This window comes from Copadichromis virginalis, linkage group LG12, assembly GCF_057382275.1.
Source record: "Copadichromis virginalis isolate Kocher_CV1m ecotype Utaka linkage group LG12, C_Virginalis_male_GT1.1, whole genome shotgun sequence".
NCBI classification, from domain to species: Eukaryota; Metazoa; Chordata; class Actinopteri; order Cichliformes; family Cichlidae; genus Copadichromis; species Copadichromis virginalis.
In genome coordinates, this window is record NC_140629.1 from 18,916,747 (window position 1) to 18,937,879 (window position 21,133).

General features: G+C 40.8%; 1 protein-coding gene across 3 annotated transcripts in view; it reads right to left on the reverse strand.

Annotated features, from left to right (window-relative positions):
- LOC146696829 (uncharacterized) overlaps positions 1-21,133 on the reverse strand; it is a 311,434-nt gene that overhangs the window by 223,035 nt on the left and 67,266 nt on the right. For all 3 annotated transcript variants that reach the window (XM_085475149.1, XM_085475148.1, XM_085475150.1), the window contains exon 5: positions 6,768-6,880. In XM_085475149.1, the coding sequence (XP_085331275.1) occupies positions 6,768-6,880 (113 nt within the window). The remainder of the gene's footprint in view (positions 1-6,767; positions 6,881-21,133) is intronic.

The window sequence follows — 21,133 nt, forward strand, 5'->3', positions numbered from 1 at the left end:
GTATTATTTCCTCATCCATGACAGCATCCAAAAGCTGTTGATAGTGAATGTTGTGGTTTAATCTTTTTTTTAAATTATTTTATCATTATATGGCTTTAAAATAACTCTGATTGTAAAAGTTGTATTTTCTTCAGCTGCACTTTTACTTTGTCCAATAAAGCCAAAATGCCATCCCTTAGTCTATTACTAAAGTTACCAAATGTTACCAGTGGCCCCCTTTTTTTAATCAAAGACAGTGTTAACATAAACATGTTGCATACTGACTATCATGGCTAGCTGTTGTCTAATGCTGCATTTGAGATTACGTGAACAATCAGTTTATAGTTATCTGGTCTGTATGCTTTAGTTTGTATTTTAAACTTGTCGTTTTAGCCTTTCTTACATGAAACCTGAGGAGGCCTGTTTTTCAAAGTGACTTTCAGGTTATTTTCTGATGGCACAACTTTTCCACTTAATCCAGGAAAAAAAAGACAAAGAAAAAACTCCTACAGGGTAAATTAGTCTTGCTGTCAAGTCTTAAACTCACAAACCCAAGGAGACAAGACAACTCTCCATGTTTTTAGTTGCTCCTATAAAATATCTACAGGAATCCTTAGTTTTTCTTTCCACCAAATGAGCTAAGATATAAGAGAACTTTATTGACTTGTAATCGTGTGATACTGAGTAGTGTCAGCAACAGCTCAAGGTTATTGTGCGAAATGAGTTCAGGCTCTAAACGGCTCAGCATTGTAAACTAAATCAATACTACCAAATAGTGAGTACTGCCATTTACAGCATGACGCCCGCAGGAATTTCATTCTAGTCATAACTCTCAGCACCCGGCCTTACATAGTAAGCAACAATGGGCCCTTATGAAAAAGTAAACAAGTTGTCGGGGTCGTGCAGTTTATTCCTCAAGGTTGCGTCAAACCCCAACATCCAGCCTCCTACTATAGGGCCAGAGGTCTTGCATTTGTCTGGCTCTTCTGTCAGGGGCAGATCCCTCCTCGCAGTACACTGCTAGCAGAGAGACGGGGGCTTTTATTAAGTGTTGGCAGTAGACAATATGGCCTCCGCCTGTTTCTAGTGCCCCTGATTCTGCTCTCTTGGCACATGATAAGATTCTGAGTCCATTCTGACAAACCATACAGTATATATTGCTTTTGTTCAAGAATCCAGAGCAGTTTCTCAAAAAAAAGAAAAGAAAAAAGGACAGTTTATTACTGTTTAGAAACCTCCTTCCAAGAGCAAAGCAAGCATGCACAAGAAAGAGTAATGATATGTTTTAGGTCAATATTTTATACGATGATGCATTTTGGGAGGCACACCTCTACAAGGCATGTGTGAAACAATGGGTGTCATAACTGCCCCGTGCAGCTTATTAATCTTCCCTCGCCCTATAATCAATCTGTTTCTCCCCTTGCAAACACTGGTTACATCCCTGCGTTACATGAGAGACCATCTTTCACTGTGGCATAAAAGGGTGGCTCCAGGATGCTGATGTCTCTCTCATATGAGGCAGCTAAGACTAACAGTACAAAGCGACTTCCTCGGGATGTTTTTAAATCGATGGCAGCAAGATTAAGCAGGAAAAAGGAAACGGGACATCAACTTTTCTTGTTTGTTTTTTTTCCCCCCACAGCTGATTTGACTAGTCAAATGAAAGCCTAGAAAAAAAAATCTGTAGATTACTTATTGACTACCCAAATAATAGTTTTCTTTGAAGAACAGATTTCCAAAGCTGTGACACAAAGGTATCTTTCAGCGACTGTAAAACCTAGGCAGGGTTCTTATTAGGATGTCCAATCAAACATATGGTGTCATGCTTACAACTGGGAACCATTTCAGAGGTATGTTGTGAAGTCATACGGTAGTGCTCTGTTAAAATTATTCTATAGAAGACAGCAAGGGGAAGTTGCCACTATTCTTGTCATTCCCCATTGTATAGTCATACTGCAGCAATTATTCAAAATCTTTGATTATCCTCAGAGAAGCGATGCAATCATGGCTGAAAATCAATTTCAGGGACATCAGGAAAAATCAAAAAGCTAGCACAGTGCCAACAGGGCCAAGGGCTTGTGTGAGAGAAGAGAAGGGATTTTTTTCTCATCATCATTTCGGTTTTCCCTTTGCTGAGGGTAATCAGCCAGGAACACCAGAGAGCTTGCTGTTAGTCAGAGCCAGATCCTGATCCTGTTCAGAGCTGCTAGTGATGTAGAGCCAGGTAGCATCCAATTAGCGCTTAGTGTAACTTAATGCAAAGTACTGGCACTCGGCTCACCGAATCCAACTAGTTGTCATAGAATTTCCACGCTTGTTCTGTCAAATTCACGAACATTTGCTGATTTGCTTTGCCTTCTCAAGGCACCATGGAGTTGAAATAAGACGTTTTCATCAATGCTGTGCTGTGTATGGCCAGATTACTGATGAGACAGCAGGCACGTCAGCGACGGCTGCTTGATGCTTATTGACAACTGTGTTGCTTTAGAACCACATTTACTCCTTTTACATATAGAGCAATTTGTAATGGCACAGGTTCCAAAGCTCTTTAATGGATGTAAATCCAATGAAAAAATTTCATGATAAACTAAAAGCATGTACCATTTTAAGTAAAAGAAGCTGGATATAAAAATTCCACACGGCTTTATGTTCAATCTAGGCATGCCCGCTTGTGTTTAATCAGTCTGGACCAAATGCTGGACTTATCTCCAGCAGCTGAGAGCAGATCGAGTCTGATAATGACATATTTAGAGACACAGCATAAAAGGAAAGCCTACCCTGTTCTTTCGTAGCAGACTGATCTGGTTGATGAAAAGCTCAAAAATATGCCAGAGACATTACAAAATAAGGGATAATGTGTAATATCGTATTTGTCCCAGTTAGATGTGTTTCACTTTCTTTTACTTTTTCTTCCCCTTGACTTGTGCTTCTTGGTCTCAGAACATGAGCAGCTGTGATGAGAGCCTCCACAGACTTCACTTTCTAGTAACACTCAGACATTTGAGTTTTGGCTGTGGCATGTGATGTTTTGTAAAGATGGTGGCTTCCTCCCTCTGTCCTCCTACCTGCCAGGGCTCAATGGGCGGATTGCTGCTACTTGTGTAACAGCATTAGCAGAGGTTATTCAGCAAAACAGTGGAAAATCCACTCCATCATGTTTCCTCATCAGGGATGTCTTCTCTCTGACCTCCACCTCTGTTTCAGTGACTCACACAAACATGGAAGATGGATATGTACCATCTCCTCAGGTTCTGCCAAATTCAACAAAAGACAGGCCTGTCAACCATGAAATGGTCTTTACAGAAGTAATATGGACAAATGTGGATTAGTTGGAGGCACTTTTATCTCTAGATAATTTCGTGACCTTTATTTTTTATTCTAGGTTGTAAAAGATTATTCCGAACGCTATCATAACAACTGGTATAAAAGGAAAATGGTGGTCTATTTTCCTCCGTAATTCCTTTCTGGACATCTATCATCATGCTCCCCTCCCTCTACCTAGCATTCATCATAGGACACCCCCATGGTTTTCTAATCTACAGCTTTTGTTTTCTTTTTCCTTTTTCTTTTCTTTTTTTTTGTGCTTTTTCTTGGTTATATCTCCTGTGAATTACTTGGCTCGGAAACACACAGGCAAACACACAGACACACACAGGCAAACTGCTGTCTGGCCTCCGAGGTTCAGTGGGAGCATTAAATACAGGTCAGGGTGACAATGAGGTTGTTGCAAGGCCTTGAGGAGGCCTGGGGGACTCTGCTTATTAGTCCCTGGGCATGACTGTTTGTGTTTGGTGAGTACTAGTGTTGGATAGTAAGTTAATAGAGTAGATGCGCGATGAGGACATAAATGGATAAATAAACTAAGCAAAACAGAACAATCCGACGCGATGCACATGTGCACAGATTTCACATCTGGATATTGGATTTCATGCAATGTTCATGTCCTGTCTTGTTCATCTCCCTCAGAAGTCTGTTTTTGGCTCGAGTCATTTCAATGACATCATAGCACAGGACTGATGGGGAATATTTCTGCATGACATTATATTCTTTTTAATAGCTGCAATTTGCTCTTATTATACACTCTTCTTATACACTCTTAAACAGCCTTTATATATAGCTTAAGTTGTAAAAGCACTGTACAACATATGTAATGAATATTTATCCAATTTTAAGGAAAAGTTTTCTCTTACACTGTGATCGATTTAAATTTAGAAGTATTGTTTTTATTTAATCTCACCCTTTCTTTGGTGATTATTTCATTATTTATAATCACAATAAATTAAATTATATGCACTCCAACTTAAATGTACACAATGCACATGCATAACCTTTATTAGTTGAAGCCCAAAATCAGGGAAAAAGATTCAGTTTTCAGTGTAGGCTATGCTGTACTGTACAGTATGTACTATATTCTAATCTATCCACAAGCAGACATGTCTATGCAGCTTCAATCTTTTTCTTTCTTTCTCCATGACAACTTTCATTTCAGTCACATGGGTGTATGCTGTAATAACTCAGTTTTATGTTCAAAATAAAACTGCAATACAGAGGAGAATATTAGTAAATGCTGCAAAGGCGACCCTCAGAGAAATATCCGTTTTCTGCAGTGAATCTTGAGACTGTGTGATGATCTGTTGCAGGTATCTGTTGGTTTCAGAGTCATGCCCTTTACTGTCCCTCCGTTATTTACCCACCAGACATACACAGCTTGATAAATGTTTTGTCTGACCTTCTAAATTTGTTTTCCTTCCTCTTAACTGTAATTTTATTTCCCTTGGACAGGCCAGACACTGTGCGCCTCTCTGTGTGTACGTGCACGTGTGAATGTGTCTGCTCATTTTTTCTTGTTTTTTTAAAGCTTCACCACCCGAAAGATAAAACGTATCTTTTCCTTTTTGAAAATTTTTTTTTTCCATCAGTTCATCATTAGAACGGGAAAAAAAGAAAACACTGTAAAAGCAAAGGAATTCAAAGCTCTACTGAAAGCGACTGGCCCTCCATCTAGTGTGTGTCTACTTCAATCTGTAAAGGGTTAAAGTCGCCACAGGCCAGAGCAGAGTCAACATCGGCCACGGCTTGGCTGGCCTACCCTGCCAGATCAATATCTGCAAATAATAAATTAGCTCCCCAGAGGGGTCGCACTAAACCCTGAGCAACACTGCCCTGGAAAAGTCCACAATTGGTGTGTGTGAGACTCAATAAGCCAGGTGAATGACTGTGCAGGGGCACATCTTTAGCACTCCATAATAGAAAATTAATGGTGCTCAAATCAGTGCTGAGGGCACCCTGAGGGTTACCTAATAGGCCTAGTTAGAACTGTCATCCCTTCCAGAGTCGCCTAAAATATTACATGCAAACACAGGGAGCCACGATGAGAGGAAAGAATGGGAGTGCATTTATGTCTTATTTGTGGTTAAATCAGCTACAGGTAAAAGGTGAGATAGCACTGAGAAGATAAGAAAGGAAAGAAGTCATGATTTAGCTTGGTATAGCTTACCAAAGAATACTAAAGAGGTCTAATTTTGAATTTGGAAGAGGACAGAATCTAACGCTAGTAAAACTTATACGTGTCACCATCAGCAAGGATAATCATGGCACAAACTGTTAAGTGAAACCTTTTTTTACAGTGCACTGTCATCGCTTAATGCTGTCACTCTTCGTATTAGCCTTTTAGCTGTTTATTAGCACAGACTTGCATACAGCTATTTCAATGGCATATGAACAGCCAGGCCCGGCAAGGTCACTTCTACCAGTTTTGATTTCCCCTTTAAGCTACAACATAATAATAATTAGATATTTAAATTTGCTTCATAAAAGCACAGCTCATCTCATTTTAATAGAAAGATTGACTGATGGCCTGAATAAGCACCAAACCGTTGATGTGTATTTCACGATTTTCTTTGTTTCTGCTGGTTAAACGTCAGATATTAGTTATTTCAGTCAGTTGTTGCACAATGTACAATTCACAGCCCTTGATCATACATTTGTCCTGATTATTTATAATAAAAAAACGTTTTTTTTTTCCCTTTGTGATTATGCTCATTGTCTTCAGTTTTAATGACAAGCTGTAGGTCAAACAGCTGCTCATGTTACCAGAAAAGAAATAAAAAGGAAGACAATGACAGAAAAATGTGAAACAAAATCATTCCAACTTGCTCAATTCAGGCACTATTAGCCTACCATAAAACCATATACCCTAAAGAAAAATTCATATTGCCATATAAACATGGAAATAAATAACAAGAGAGCTAAGTAATTTAAAGTTTTTCTAATATGGTTCTGAATTTTGATACTGTATAATATTTGCAGTGTTCAAGCATAAGCCAATCTAAGGTCCTGTTTAAAAGCAGATCTATATGCCACACAGGCTTGTAATGAGCCTTAAAAGCACATCTGATCGCTTATTCCAGTTGGTTTATTTCCCCGCCCTTACGGAAAGACTGCTGGATTCAATAAACACACTTCTTATTGATCCTAAGTCACACAGCAACACATGCACCTGTCTCACCCACACCCAGCAAGATTTATTACAACTTTATACGCTTGGAAGAAATGAAAAGGCACAGAAATGTAATCAAGTGCACTCCCGCACACACAGACAGTTTAATTAGCCAATGATTTCTCATCAACGTATCCTCATACACGCACAATTTTTCAAACCCTCATTTATCTATGCAATAATATCAGCTGGATGGAATGTGGGGAGGGGTTTTCCTCCTTATCTCTCCTCCTATCCCCCTTAGATCTGGACTTCGGCAAACTGTCTGCTGCACTGACACCGAACTTACCCACATGCCGCCACACTGCCATCCTCCAGAGCAAACAGAGTGTGTCGCTCTCCGCAGGCCACTTGGGATATTTTCAGAGATGATGGAAGATTCTGGAACAAACACGGTGCCAGCTGGAAAAAAAAATAAAGTTCCCAGTGAGGTGAAGAAACACTCTGAGTATCTCTGGGTTGCTGTTATTGTGTAGTTAAGTAGGTATACTCCATCAGTCTGGCAAACATCCCTAAGACGGGCACAGCTACAGCAGATCCTCTCAGTACAGATGAAGACAGAACAACAGGCACAACAGAGGGAACAAGAAAGAAACAGCATATTCCTTTATGGTGCCGAGCTGTGTAGATCTGATGTTTTTAAGTCCCTCTGTGTATGTCTGTCTGAGTGTGTTCATGCCAGTGCCACACGGAAAAAAAAGAAACAGCCTATGAGAAGAAAAGAAAGCCTGGTTCCTCATCATGCGCTTGTTAGCTTGTCCAATCTATGGCAATCAGCACAGTCCCAGGGGTTGAAAGACATGAGATGCTGGGGAAAGGGAAGCCGAGGCTGAGGAAAAGATCAATACCGCTCTGTGAAACAAGAAGTGCGGGCTATTTACTCTCCATTGATCTGATGATGCAGGAGAAACACCTCACTCGGCTATTAAATTGAGAGTATAAGTCTAGTGTGGAGGGCTTTTTTTCCTTCCTCTCTCTGTCTTTCTGTCTTACTTCACCCCAAGGTCAAGAAAAAAAAAGCTAAAAACATCCACAAACACACAAAAATGGATTGCTTGGGCCAGGGAAAGTAATTAATCTGCATTAAATCTGTCAAGGGAGCAGACACTAACTACCCGTCTTAAGCGAAGTTTTGCTCAGAGCGACTCATGGCAGCATAGGATGGACTACTGGAGGACACGGTGATAAATATAACTGCTAGCCAGGGGCCTGCAGTGCTTCAGATGAGCTACTTTAAGGCTAGGCTTTGCACACTCATAAGAAGCTAAACTAAAAGAACATAAAATTATGCAGGCCTGGTAGTCTAATTAAACTGATGCATTTTGTGTTCAATGTAAACAATTAGCAGGCAGGGAATATACGATATTCTTTCTTCAGGTTTGGTTTCTACAGCCAATATTTAGCATTAGTAGCATTTTAATGCATTTTCAAGAAATCAACAGTTTTGCATCCTGAAATTTTGCAACTCTTAATTTCTGTGGATGTTAACATAGACTAATAAGACCACTCACTATGCTGGAATAAGAAGTTTCCACATTGAATTCCCAAAGTTTCACTGAAACTATGTGATGTCTGCTCTCTATCTGTGGTCATTTTATCTCAACTCAACAACATATTCTATGTAAATGAACCAAGCTGCTCTAGGTACTTAACTCTGTGGGTCAATAGATGAGCTTCAGAACACTTACGCATGCTTTCTTAAAGGATATTGATTAAAAAAAAACAATTAACTCATTACATTGAAACCTGGAGTGCAATTTCTGTTTTGTTTGGTTGGGTTTGGGATTTGTTTTCTTGCTTACTAGCTGTGAAAGGGAATAATTAATAACAAAAGACGTGACAGCAAGAAGTCACAAATAAATAAATAAAAAGTAAAAATAAGGCATTTAAAGTATTTAAAGTCAGAAGCCAAACACTTTGACTTTTCAGAGCATTTTTTTGGTTTTGAAAACAAAAAAAGAAGAAAAAAAAGTTGACCCCAATGATGAAATTATGTTTTACAATTTAACGGTGTGTTATAAAAATACATTTTTGTGGAGAACTGATCGATTTACGACAGATTTTGTCGGTAAAAACCTTTACAAGGTTACAAGTTGGAAGAATTTCCCTAGCATGTGTCCAGTGGCAGAGCTGCTAACGTCCACAAGCTCGGTGTGAAACTCTCTCTCTCCCACCATGCCTTTCTTCGCCTTTCTTCTAACTCCTCAGAGGAGAAGCCTTATTGACTGTGTGGCTGTATTACAACAAGCAGTCTCTAATGACTCCCTGAAGACCTCTCTATCCCTACTGCCCGCCCGCCCGCCCTCCGTCTCCCTCTCTCTCTCTCTGTCTCACTCTGCGTGCCTCTCCTTCTCTGCCTGCTCTTCAGGCTCCAGTTCAGCAGCTAATTAACCCTCTCTAATAGCGTAGATTACATTAGCTTTGAGCAGCTCGCACCCTCCACCGGACCCGCACTGCCACACAATGAACCCAGCCTTGCTTTACAAATCTCCCCCTTCACAAGAGCACAATTATGAATTCAAACAACTTCTTATCCACACTCACTCATCCAGGGACAGAAGCCCTCCTCTGCAACCGCCCCACTCCTCCCATGCCACCCATCGCCCGGGCCTTCACACAGGGAGTAATGAGAGAACTGAAGAGAGGAGACCACACAACAAGATGGCCAAGAGGGGGAGAGGGTTATTGGGAGGGAGGACCCCCTATTGGGGAAATCAGAGAGGTCACTATAGGTGTTTCATTGGCTGAGCTTACAGAAGCCCAATGATAACCCTCCACTTTAACGTTCGTACTGAAAGGAAAATGGAATCTTAATTACCGCGTGCAGCAAGAAAGGGGAATACCAGGACAAAGCGGAGGTGTACGCATTAAGTAGTCAAAGAGAGGGAATTAAGCCCAAAAATGAATGACTTAAGCCAAAGTTTTCCTTCTATACAATGACAAAAAGGCCAGAATGTGTTCTTTCTCTTTTTTAATAAACTTCCCAGTGGTCAAATTTCTTGATCGCTAAGTTAAATCAATCACTTAAGACCCATCATCTCAAAAAATGCACTCCTATTGGTGTGTACTGTACTGCTACACAGTATTTAGTACCCCGCTGTAGGAATGGCACTATGGCTGGTTAGTCATCTTTGATACAATTCAACTGAGCTGTATAACGGTGCTACCACCATTAAACTGCAGGAGTCCAACTACACTTGGAGTGTTAAAAACCAATGGAGTACCTAGGACGAGATAAAGGAACAGTGAATCAATGAAAAATAGGGTAATTTTTTTGAATCGGAATTTTTTTTTCTCTCTCTCGCTGCACTTACAGTGGCGTTTTATGAATGATAATGAGAAGAGGTGTAAGGGTGGTAAAAAAAAAGGGCTAAAAAAGAAATAAAGTATAGAAGAAATGGATGTAATCTGCCCCGTCCAAATGTAAATTGGTACATTTGTAGTGAAAGGACATTCTCATGTTTCTTTGTCCGAACAAGTAATTTTCCCTCCGTCCCTCTTCTATAAGCCTTGCCATAGCAGCATTTTCCACAGCATAGAGCACTCTCTTTTCTATTTCAATAGGACAGCTCATTTGCTAGACTCCGAGCCCAAACTGCTGACTGGGTTTTTCAAGGCTGTGTACTTTGTGTGTGTCTGTGTGGACTAGTGTGCGTGTGCAAAAGCTTGTGCTAAAAGAGAGAGAAAAGCTGCAATGTGAGAGGGAAGGAAAACGGCGAGAAAGAGTGGGAGAGAGAAAACATTGTATCATTAAGCTACTCAGAGATCATTAGATATATAAGGGTTCTGCTATGCAAGGTCAGGTCTGCTGTTTTTCTAGGTCGGCAGAGGAGCAGTAAAACCAGTCTAATCATCCACTTCTCTTTTCTCTCTTCTCCCTGGTGACACTCCCTTCCTCCTCCATGTGTGGATTCCAGCCCAGTTTCACCACACTCCTGTATGTATTTACTAACATTATCAAGGCTCATGAGCCAAGGACACATTAAAGCAAACAACATGCACAAAAAGGCTTTAAGCTAGTTATTGGCCTCGTTACGGGGTAAAGCTCCTTGCGTCCTCATTCGCTTTCAGGATGTGCAAGGCTACATGAACAGGTGCAGCATTCTGCCTGACTATCCAATATTTCTCATTAATGCTGTCATTTAAAATAGAGTTTAGCAACTGGCATTGTGCCCCAAGTGATGGGTGTGTTTGTGCTTGCATGTCTCAAAACACCAGCACATGTTACTGAAGACATTTTTCAGCTAAGGTGACAAGGGCATTAACTTTATTGAGAGGTAAACTTGTTTTGTATGTGAGTTGCTGACACGTGCTTTAACTTGCGGATACGTATCAGTATTGTTTATAAGTGGACTACTGCACCGCTCGGTAGTTTCAAGTGGAACTGCTGATTTGAAGGTTGGTGGAGTTATGGCAGTTATAAAACTAATATTTTTAGTAACACACACCATGCAACACACTAAAATTCACTCTTTGAATTGCTTTAAGAGTTTTAAATTTATTTTAACAGTGGTGCTTCAGCACACTCTGCTGGTCATCAGTAGTATTATGATCACTGATGTTAGCTATTTGCTAATATACTGGTATCAGCATTTATAACAGGCAATAAAATAAAAAAGGTAAAAGATGGAAGAAACACCCTTCAGTCATTCTATGAGTGTTTATTTTTCCAAGTTGTGTCCACTAGAGGGCACTCTAGTGGACACAATTTCATGCTTTAGCACACCCTGCTGGTGATATGTTGTAATATGATCAAGCTGATTTTCAGTAATGTCAGTTCACTTTCATTGTTCATTTTCTTTTGTCACAATAGGCAACACTGCAAACACAACAACCAGCTGATGTAAGGAGAGTCAGGCAGAGAGTAAACGAGTAATTCATGACTTGTTGTAGGAAAAAAACAAGAATATTTTATCTTAGAAATTATAAATAAGAACAAAAACACAAATTTTATGTTTTACGCACCTGAAAATAGAATTTGAAAAAAATTGGCCCATATATCGATTTTGAAATGACCAAATATCGGTATTGGTCCTAATAATCCTATATCCTAAATTGGGGTATTTTCATAGTCTCTCTGTATTAACTCAAATCACTGGTCATCTTACCACATCTAAAACAACATGATTATGATTAAGTGGTGAATGGTCAAAGCGTTGTGGCTGTTCAGAGTATATTTAACTTTACTAACTGGTGAACACAGTAAAACAATTATCTATTTAAAACCATTCTCAAGAATTAGTAGAGACCAAAATTAATTGTGCACATTGAGCTCATATTTACTAGTTACCCGAAACCTCAATCTACAAGTAACTGGTGAACATAGAGACAGGAAGTAAACCGCTTACCATCAAGTATGCAACTTAAAAGTTCATAACATTGCAGAAAAAAAAAAATGTCACTTCACACGAGACTGAGGTCCTTACAAGTCCACTGAAGGACACCACGCTGCTAGCCCTGGCGGTAGGAGGCATTGCTGTTGGTAATGTGCCCTGTTCATCAAGATAATGATGGATAGCTTTAAAACGGACCCTCAGCTTTATAGAGATGAATGTCCTGCTTGGCCTCTTACTCAGCACTTTGGCCTTTCCCCCACTCACTGTGCGCTTTATCACACAAACAGCCTCACCGGGGCTAAGATGGAGATTAGCGAAGCCTGTCTTTAAAATGGAGCCTACTAAACATTATCAATCAAACAAAAACTGGTTTCTAAAATGCATTCCAATACGCCTTCTATTAGGAGCATCAAAATGGAGCAGTGATAGTTGGCTGTTTGTGCGCTGTTGTGTGTGGGATGAGCTCAGAAGATCGAGTAGAACAGAGAAAAGGACAAGTGTGTGTGACAGAGAAAATGTGTGTTAAGAATGCCTCTCGTTCCCTTGACCGTCTCATTAGGCTAATGTTTTTTTTTATAAGGCACTTCAAATGCCAAGGCATTGGTGGATTTAGTGTAAACTTAAATTCCATTACCTGGCAGGCATTAATTGCTCACTGAGCCCAGAGATCTTTCCCCTGGGGCCTCTATGTTTCCTCTCTGTCATCTGGCTAACTATTCTGTCTAGACTAACTTAGAGCACCATAATCCACCATGGGGATCAATAAACTGCACATAATTCAACTCCAATAATGAGCTTTCACTTCAACACAAGCGCCGGCACACTTCCCAAGGAACCGGCAGGGGCGTAAAATGATAATGTAATTATTAAAAGGACAGACAAAATGAGTAAGCACTTTCACAGAGAGAGGGAGGGTGAGGCCAGCCTCAATTAGACATACTTAAAGCTATCATTGTTATTCGAGACAAAGCTAATCAAGGAGGAGATACAGGGGCATCCATTTCAGCAGGTAATGGAATGACGCTCGCTGACTCTCCCATTTCCCTAGGCTCATGATGTTATAAAGGCCGCCCTGTAGTCACGCGTGAGTGGGCACTCTTTAATGGAGTGCAATGGATGTGGTTTCCTTTTAGAGATGCAGAGGAGGGGGCTAGAGTGTAAGATTCACATTCTAATAGCAACACATAAAACCATATGTGCAAGGGGTCATTTTGAACCTATAGCTTCCACTAGTTACATTTTGTATCTAATGCAGCTATGAAAAGAGCTTCTATGCACCCTGAAACAGTTAAATCTCTATCATGTCATAACACATCAGGCGCCCACACATGCCAGGCATACACACATCAAACTAGCAGCTGCCGTTTGAGACCAGCATGAGAGATTTGGTGTGTGACAAAGTAAGGTTTAACCTGGGGCCTTATCAGTTAACTAGTGTTTCTCCAATTATATGCATCCTTGAACTCCAGTGAAATCAAGAGAAGCTGGTTTGTTTTTTACACCCAACTGCTCCTAATTCATCTGCAGGCTACAGGAGGTCCATGGTGGATAAATTAGGCTTTTACGGAAGAGTTGCTCCTACTGTTTATCTGCTGGTGACATTTGCTGCATGGCCCCAACTGCACCATAATTACCCCACTTATTCACTAAACAGGAATCATGCCTGGCAGGAACCCCCTGCCACAAAGGTTGCAGGACTTAGGGCTATGTGCAGCCTCCAGAGTTCAGTGGCCATGGCGTCATGAAAGGACTCCATTCATTTGAACATCAGCATGGGCTCACTTTAGCATGGCATAGAAGAAGATGGGGGCTAAACTGACTCGCCTGAATAGCCGGAACAAAGAGCATCATGGCTGATGACGATGATGAATTTACATTTGACTGCACATGCTTTTCTAACGCACAGCACACCTTGGCACGCCGTGAATGTCACAGTTCCCATAGTGGACTGGCATTTTCGAGAGGATTCTTCTTGCCCCTGGAGCCAGCATACTGAGAGTTGATAGCTATACATATCCCAGCGAGGTAGACGCCAAGGGACAAAGAAAAGAGTTGAAAATAGACATCTTGATGGTTCTATTAACTGTCATCATTAAAAATGTACTCTGTATTCTCAGTGTCTAATTTGTAAAATGCAATGAAATCCTACATTAGGACATTATCTTATCCCCTGACATTTTAGATTACGATACTCATTGTTCAGAAAACATGGCCAAATACAGCAAAACTAGGGAAATGCCAATTAAAACTAGGAACAGTGCTTTTCCGTTGCTTATTGTGCAGCTCTTCAGCTGCCTAGAGTTCTGCATAGTCTTATCTGTCAAAGATAGTAAGCACAGATGGATGACAAGTGACAAAGGGATATTTGGTTGAGGTTGTGCAGTAATGAGTGTCACGTGACTCCCGCACTCGAATTTCAGACGGCCTCCCCTGATCCTAAAACTGCAATCAACACTGGGCCATCTGCAACGCTGCAAATTAGCATAATTGGTGTACATTACACGCTTATAGAGAGTACATTTTTATCCACAATTCTTTGTCCTTAACAAGATGAGCTCTGGAGATACTGGGAGAGAGAAACTGTTGATTAGACACAGAGAGCTTGAGCAGACAGCGAGGCTTGTCTTCGTGAAAATAGACGAACTGACGATCGGAGTTTGGTGAACGGCCAGGTGTTAGGGCCAGAGTGCAAGTAGGCCAGCATGCAGCAGAGATGAGCACCTTCAACCACACCTGGAACCGGGGCTTAGGTGATCGACAGGCTGGCCATCTTGTCAGACAGCTCGCAGACTGAATGCAGTCAACACTTAGGCCTCTTCCAGCTGCTCTTCCAGAATAAATTGAACTTGATTAGAATTAATCACACTCAACCTCGTGCAATTTGCAAATATCGGGGAAAATATTCAAGGAAATCTGCTTGGAAGATTGCAAGCAGTGAAACAAAAGGAAAACATGACTGTAGCAGCGCAACTTGACTTGACAACGTGCTTTGGCTGACAGAATGTTTTAACTAAAAAGACAGATGGAGACATTCGGTTGCATGAGAAACCAAATTAATTTGATATGTGAACTCTGTACAAATGAGCAAATACTGCAACAAAACATTTGCACTATTGAAGGGTTGGTTGTGCATCTCCTGCACAATAAGTTAAATTTTACTTGCTTGGAATGTATTAGCCTTCTAATTTCTCACTTAGCCAAAGCACCAGGTGTTTTCTTACCTGTCACACAATGAATAGACATAGTTCACAAGGGTGACTAGCAACAAACAGGCAGCGTGTCAAAAAGTCCTGTGTAAAGTGTAAGATAACATTTTCATGATAAAGTCACAGCACTCACATTAACAAAACACGTTTATTCTGGACGGTCACCATAAGTTAGTCATCTCCTTCCATGTGTACACCAAGAAAATGTGAAGCATGTAAACTGCCTGAGTTTAAAACTTGCATTTAATTTTCTCTCGTGATGGGTCTATGCCAGGGCATTGTTGCTTGAAGAATAAATTGGGTAATTCAATTAAAGTGCTTTCCAAAGACACATCGTAAGTGATGGAGAATGACTCTAACCCAAGCCTGAACCCCGTGCCCCCGCCCATCGCTCTGCTTGCCTGACAAATGGATGGCGGTGTATAATTGAAACACATTGCTGCCAGCGTAGGTCAATAACATCGCTCTCTCTCCTCACCAGTACCAGATTAACAGACTCTATTTTATCTTCCCTCAGCCTGTCCCAGCTTGACAGAGCGGAAGCGTCAGCTGCTTATCCATAAAAGAGGCCCCTTATCTTGAAAATAAACAAATACATAAAGTGCAACAGCTTGCTGTCTGTCCAAGCAGTTAAGGGCTACTTAGTTTAAGGCAAACATGTGGGCAGTGTTTTGTTTAACACATCATCATATGAGACGAAGCACTGCTGTCACTTCAGAAAACCTGCACAGACCTTCTCAGAACAATGATGATAGCGTGGTTTTCCACTGGGAAGTTCTATACTCTATTCTCAAAAACTAAATAAAATCTTTTTTTTTTATGTATTTGTCCTTTTGTTAAAACCAATCATGGCATTTTGTTCTGTGTCTGTTTTTTACCCACCATTAAGACCAATGTCATCCAAAGTCATTCACTAGTGTTTTTCAAAAAAGATGTGTCTTTGGATATTTGTTCTGACTGTAAATAATTAACATTTTTGAGAACAATTAAAACACCCTTACTTCTGTAGATGTATAATGCAAAGCCATCACTGTTTATGCGTGATAAACATTGCGGATTAATTAGCCTAAGCACAAGTGTAATATGAAGCTAAAATGGGTGATTATATGTATCTAAGCCACAGCATAACAAATCAACTGGCTTAAATTAATTTGATAAACAAATGGGAAAAGTAGGGTTAAGGTTCAAGGGAAAAAAAACTCCATTATCTTCTACTTCTCACTCTGTGCTTTCATGTAATTATATGTTAGGTTAGGCAGAGTTAATTGAATCTGGTCCATTGAATTTGTTTACAGTTTAGCCATAAGGATTGGAAGCAATAATTCCTGACATCAGACTAAATGAACAAGTAGCCTCAAAATAAATTCCTATAGGGAGTGTGCGCACCCAGCTTTGTGTGTGGGTTTGAACGGTTGTTTCTCTGCACTTGCGAGTGCTTACTGATGGGAGTATGCATGCGAAAACAAGTCTGCATGCATTTCGTGATGACTTGAAGCTCGTGTTTATGCATGTTCGCACATGGAACACACACAAATTAGCCATTCAATTAAGTCCTTTGTCAGGGCTCTTTGTAGGGGCGGGGCAGAATGCACAGTACAGTAATCCGTGATGCACAACAAGGTGACAGCTCCATTGTCTGTCTGACAGACAGAAATTATTTGCAGGCATGCTCGACCAACAGATTAAACCACTGTTGGGGGACAAGATAAGATGGCAGGCAGCAGTATGGAAGGTACCTCCTCTACCAGCTCAAACAATGCCCTTAATCCATTCCCTTCTCATAATAAGGTTGGCTGACATTACTTTTCAGTATCCCACACACTTATTCTTTTCTCTTTTTTTTCCTCTCACTCATTCGCCCTTTCATCAAGAAGAAGGCTTAAAGCAGAAGAGACTTCATCATGCAAATTAATTTGTGCATTACATTAAGAACCCTAAAGCCAATGTCAAAGAGACTTTCACTGTATCACATGAAGTAGCGTTTTTACCTTTTTTTTTTCTACATGTCCTATTTGGCTGCCTGTCTGAGAAACTCCTGGCCAGATGAGTTATATGGCAAAAACGCAATTTTGTGTTTAATTCATTGCACGCTGCCTCCTTGTCTGTCAGCTGCAAGGCTTCATCCTTTCTGGCAGCACTGTACTTTTTCATAGCTTTTTATTATTGAATCACAACCTTGATGGGGTAACTTTAAGCTGAATGAAATCACAACTCTATGGATTTACACTGCAGAGGTCTGACCTTAAAATCTGAATTTGACAAATATGTTGGAAACAAAGTGTCTGAAAAGTCCCTGACATCACTGAAAAATGATCACTGAAAAAAATCCATTACCGCCTCAGAGACTAATGTGCGTGTGCTTCTTTTTAACTAAGTTGCTGTTATGTGTACAACACAGTTTCAGTGATTACTTCCTCTGAATTTTAACCAGGTGATGTATTAACACCATAAAATACCAGAAACTTATGGCACAATACAGGTTAAAAGACAGTATGACGGTGCGAGATGGTTAACGCATCAGATACACTTGTAGTCTACATACTGTAAATCCTCCGGCGTCGTTAATAGATTTGTTTAAATAAAAAAAAAATCAATTGTGCACCAGCAGTTTGGTATTTAAGTTTATGGACCACCTCCAGTAAGAAGTGATCATCCACATCCTCAGGTATCCATGCTATGCTGCCAGAAGGTTCCACCAACAGCTGTCTGTTCCAGGGGCAACTGCCTACTTTATATTTGCTTAAGTAAAAATGATTATTGCCAATTAGATGCCCATTAATTGTGCAAGCATGGGATGCTGCCAGCTGTTTACATGGGGGAGAAAAATAGCCCTTCTTATTTCATTTTTCCCTCATACAGAACAGCACAACATCTCACTGCCTGCCGGAAAACGCATGATGTAGTACTTGCATATACTATAAAAGCAAGTGGGTCAGGTACTCTTGTGAAGACATGTATTGAAAGCCCGCAATACTGAAATCAGTACAAAATACAGAACATTAACTCTGAAGAAGAAGAAGGAGTCAAAGCAGTGCTTGAGGCAAAGCTCAAATTCATGAGCCATCACTGGACAAAAACTGACATGTATGGATATGTACATTTAGATTTTAGGACAAACAGGAAGTTGATAGTTGAAGTTGCTGCTGTGTTTTTCACCTGAGGTTTCCTGTATTTAAAGAAATAAAGAAAACAAACCCAAGTCCATATCAGCATGCGCAAACAACTGTGAAAGTAAAATCTAAAATGTTTCTTTAGCGCCTTTGACCTACCTAAGCAGAACTTTATAGCTTTGCGGTGCTGAATTTGTGATGAATGGTTGTCAGCTGCTCTGGCAATCTGGACAGCTTTAACCTGACCCCACAACAATAGCCCCAGACCCTCAGCTTGTGCCCCAAATCGGCAGAAAGAGCTGAATTTAGTCTTTTCAGTGGTTAGCGACTGACCCGGGCGCAGCCTGCTGAGTCTCAAAGCAGCACACTTTTATTCCCACAAGCCCAGCTATGCTCAGTCTTAGCTTAGGCTCCCAGAAAGAAGCATCTGTTGCAGGTGTCATTAGTTTACCTCTGACCTTTTTCTGAGCCGCCCCTATTAGAGGAATAGCGTGGACGCAACCTGCCTCACCTCTAAAGATGTGCGCTGAGCTAGCTGATGTTGCAATTGTGAGCAGACTAGAGGGATAAATACCATTCAGGCTGCCACGAGAAGCTCCGCAAAGGACTGTAGAAAAGATAAATGAATGCTGAAATCGAGGAAAATTATTCAACCATTTACAACCCCTGCTAGCATATCACTGTTATTCTATTTGTCTTTCACCACTTAAACTGTAAAATCATACAGAGTGCTGCAACCATTTCTCTCTCCGGTTTGTTGCCTCACTTCCACAAAATAACACATCATTGGACAGATAGTATCAATTCTGCCCACGGTAATCCCAGCACCTCTGGTTGTATCACTCATTCCATTTCAGCTAACGGCAACAGCAAACATTACACAGTGCATCAACATTACAGGCGAGAGGCAGCACGGTGGAGAGAAGAGGGGGGAAAAAAGGGCCGTATCCATCATGTTATGATGCCCCTGTTATTGTGACAGATCAAATACAGTGCTCTGTGTGTATGTGTGCGCGTACAGTGTCTGTCTGTGCAAACGGTTGTACCATAGGCTGGACTGATTGGCATTTGTGTGACTAAAGACTGTGTGGGTGAATTTCTGAATCTGAAGAATCTGAAGGTTGCCTGACTTACAGTAGATGGCCTTCTTCATACAGTAGCCAGAGCTGTAGCTAGCACGTTTATTGAAGCTGCTCCAATTAACCTTGCCATGGTTATAACCCTGAAGCCCCACTCACTAAGCTGAAGGGTAGAGGACAAATTTTAAAAGATGGGAAGAATATATTGATAAAGGAAATATTGAAAAGTACACAGAGTGCAGGGAGAGCTTTACAATTTTAATGAATGTGGAGAAGATTGGTGTTTTGATTGCTTTTCTTTTGCCTGGGTGACAAACTGCCTTTTTGTTTTGGCTACTTGGCTCATGTGTTGAATAGCTGTACTCCGTCTCTGCTCTTGGAGACGTGGGCTCGCGGTGTCGGCCTTTGAGAGCAGAAAGAAGATGAAGAGGCAGTGTCAGGTTGCCTTTTAATGGTCAGGAGTGTAGTTAGTTCCACTGACTCAAGCCTCTCCCCTGTGATGCTGGGTCCACTCCACATAACTGGCCATAATTCAACTCATTTGGCAGTTTGAGGTCTCAAAGGTCTAGGGATAAAAAGAGTGGAGAGGCCTAATGGCAGACTGTGGGACCAGCTGAGGGCACTTCTTACAAGATCTCCACAGGAGAACATTTCTGGAACAGACCCTGGAAACCATGAAAATCCATTAGCTACTGAACAGGAGGAACAGCCAGCTCGAGAAGAGAGAGACAACAGAGCATTGTAAGATATAGGTTGTATGCCTGTCAGTCGGATGGAAGCCGTCAGTATTTTTAGCACATCAAATTTGTCAACACATAACACCAGAGGACAAGCCAATAAATAGATTTTTTTTCCTCTTCCCATTCTGATAGATTAGAGTCTATATATATATATAGACACACAACACAAAGACTATCAATGGACACTCTTCAAAAAGGTGTTCAAGCTTTGATATGGCAAAGACAGGCACGAACAAACAAACAGAGGCACACACATGCATATAATAACTGACAACTGCTCATAAACGTACATCTTTCATCTGTTGGTGTTGATTGAGACCGAGGTAGTTCACTAATGTGGTTTAAAATGAAAGCACTTCAGCATCTGTGGTGAACATTACAAGGAAAAATCCACCACCACAGTGAGCCTCTGAGGCTCTGTGGGGTGCTGTGCCTCCAATGGGGTATTAATTGAGATGTTGGAGGAATAAGTGCAATGGGACTGAGATCGGGCACAGTGTGTGCTTGATAGGAGAAAGGATATTTTGGCAAATTCCAGTCTGGGCATGTTTCGGGGGGCCCTTTGAGAGCATCTGTGAAGGAGAGAAGGAAACAGAGAGATTTCTGAATTGGTGTGTGTGCCTGTCTGCATGTGGGTGGGTGGGTGGGTGTATGCATCCGTGTTGATGTGTCTTTGTGTAAATGAAAGAGAGAGCCCTGCTGACCCCGAAGTTGGAGTGTTCTGGCTACACAATTAAATGGTGTTGAAGCATGAGAATGAATAATCAATCTGGTTTATTATCACTGATGTGAAAATTACAATAGTGGTGAAAACGACTAAGAAGGTTGGAATATGTCCTTATTCTCACAAAAGCCTATAATATTATGTGTGAGGTTCATTTGAATCACATTATCGTATACTTTTAATGTGTAGGGAAAAAAGTTAGGTCATAGACTGTGCTCGCACGCTTGCATAAACATATTATTGTCCAACTGAAATATATTAGTTAGGTATTATACACTCAGCCATACCTCAATTTCCTCATATGCAGAACGCAAGTATCATCTGTCTTTCACATAAAAATGGGAGAATGAAGGATGAAAATATTCAGATTTGACAAAGGGAGAGATTTTTCAGTCCAAGTGGGTGTAATTTTGGGATTAGGATTCGCTGTATCTTGGTTAGGGGACATGTATATGATGTG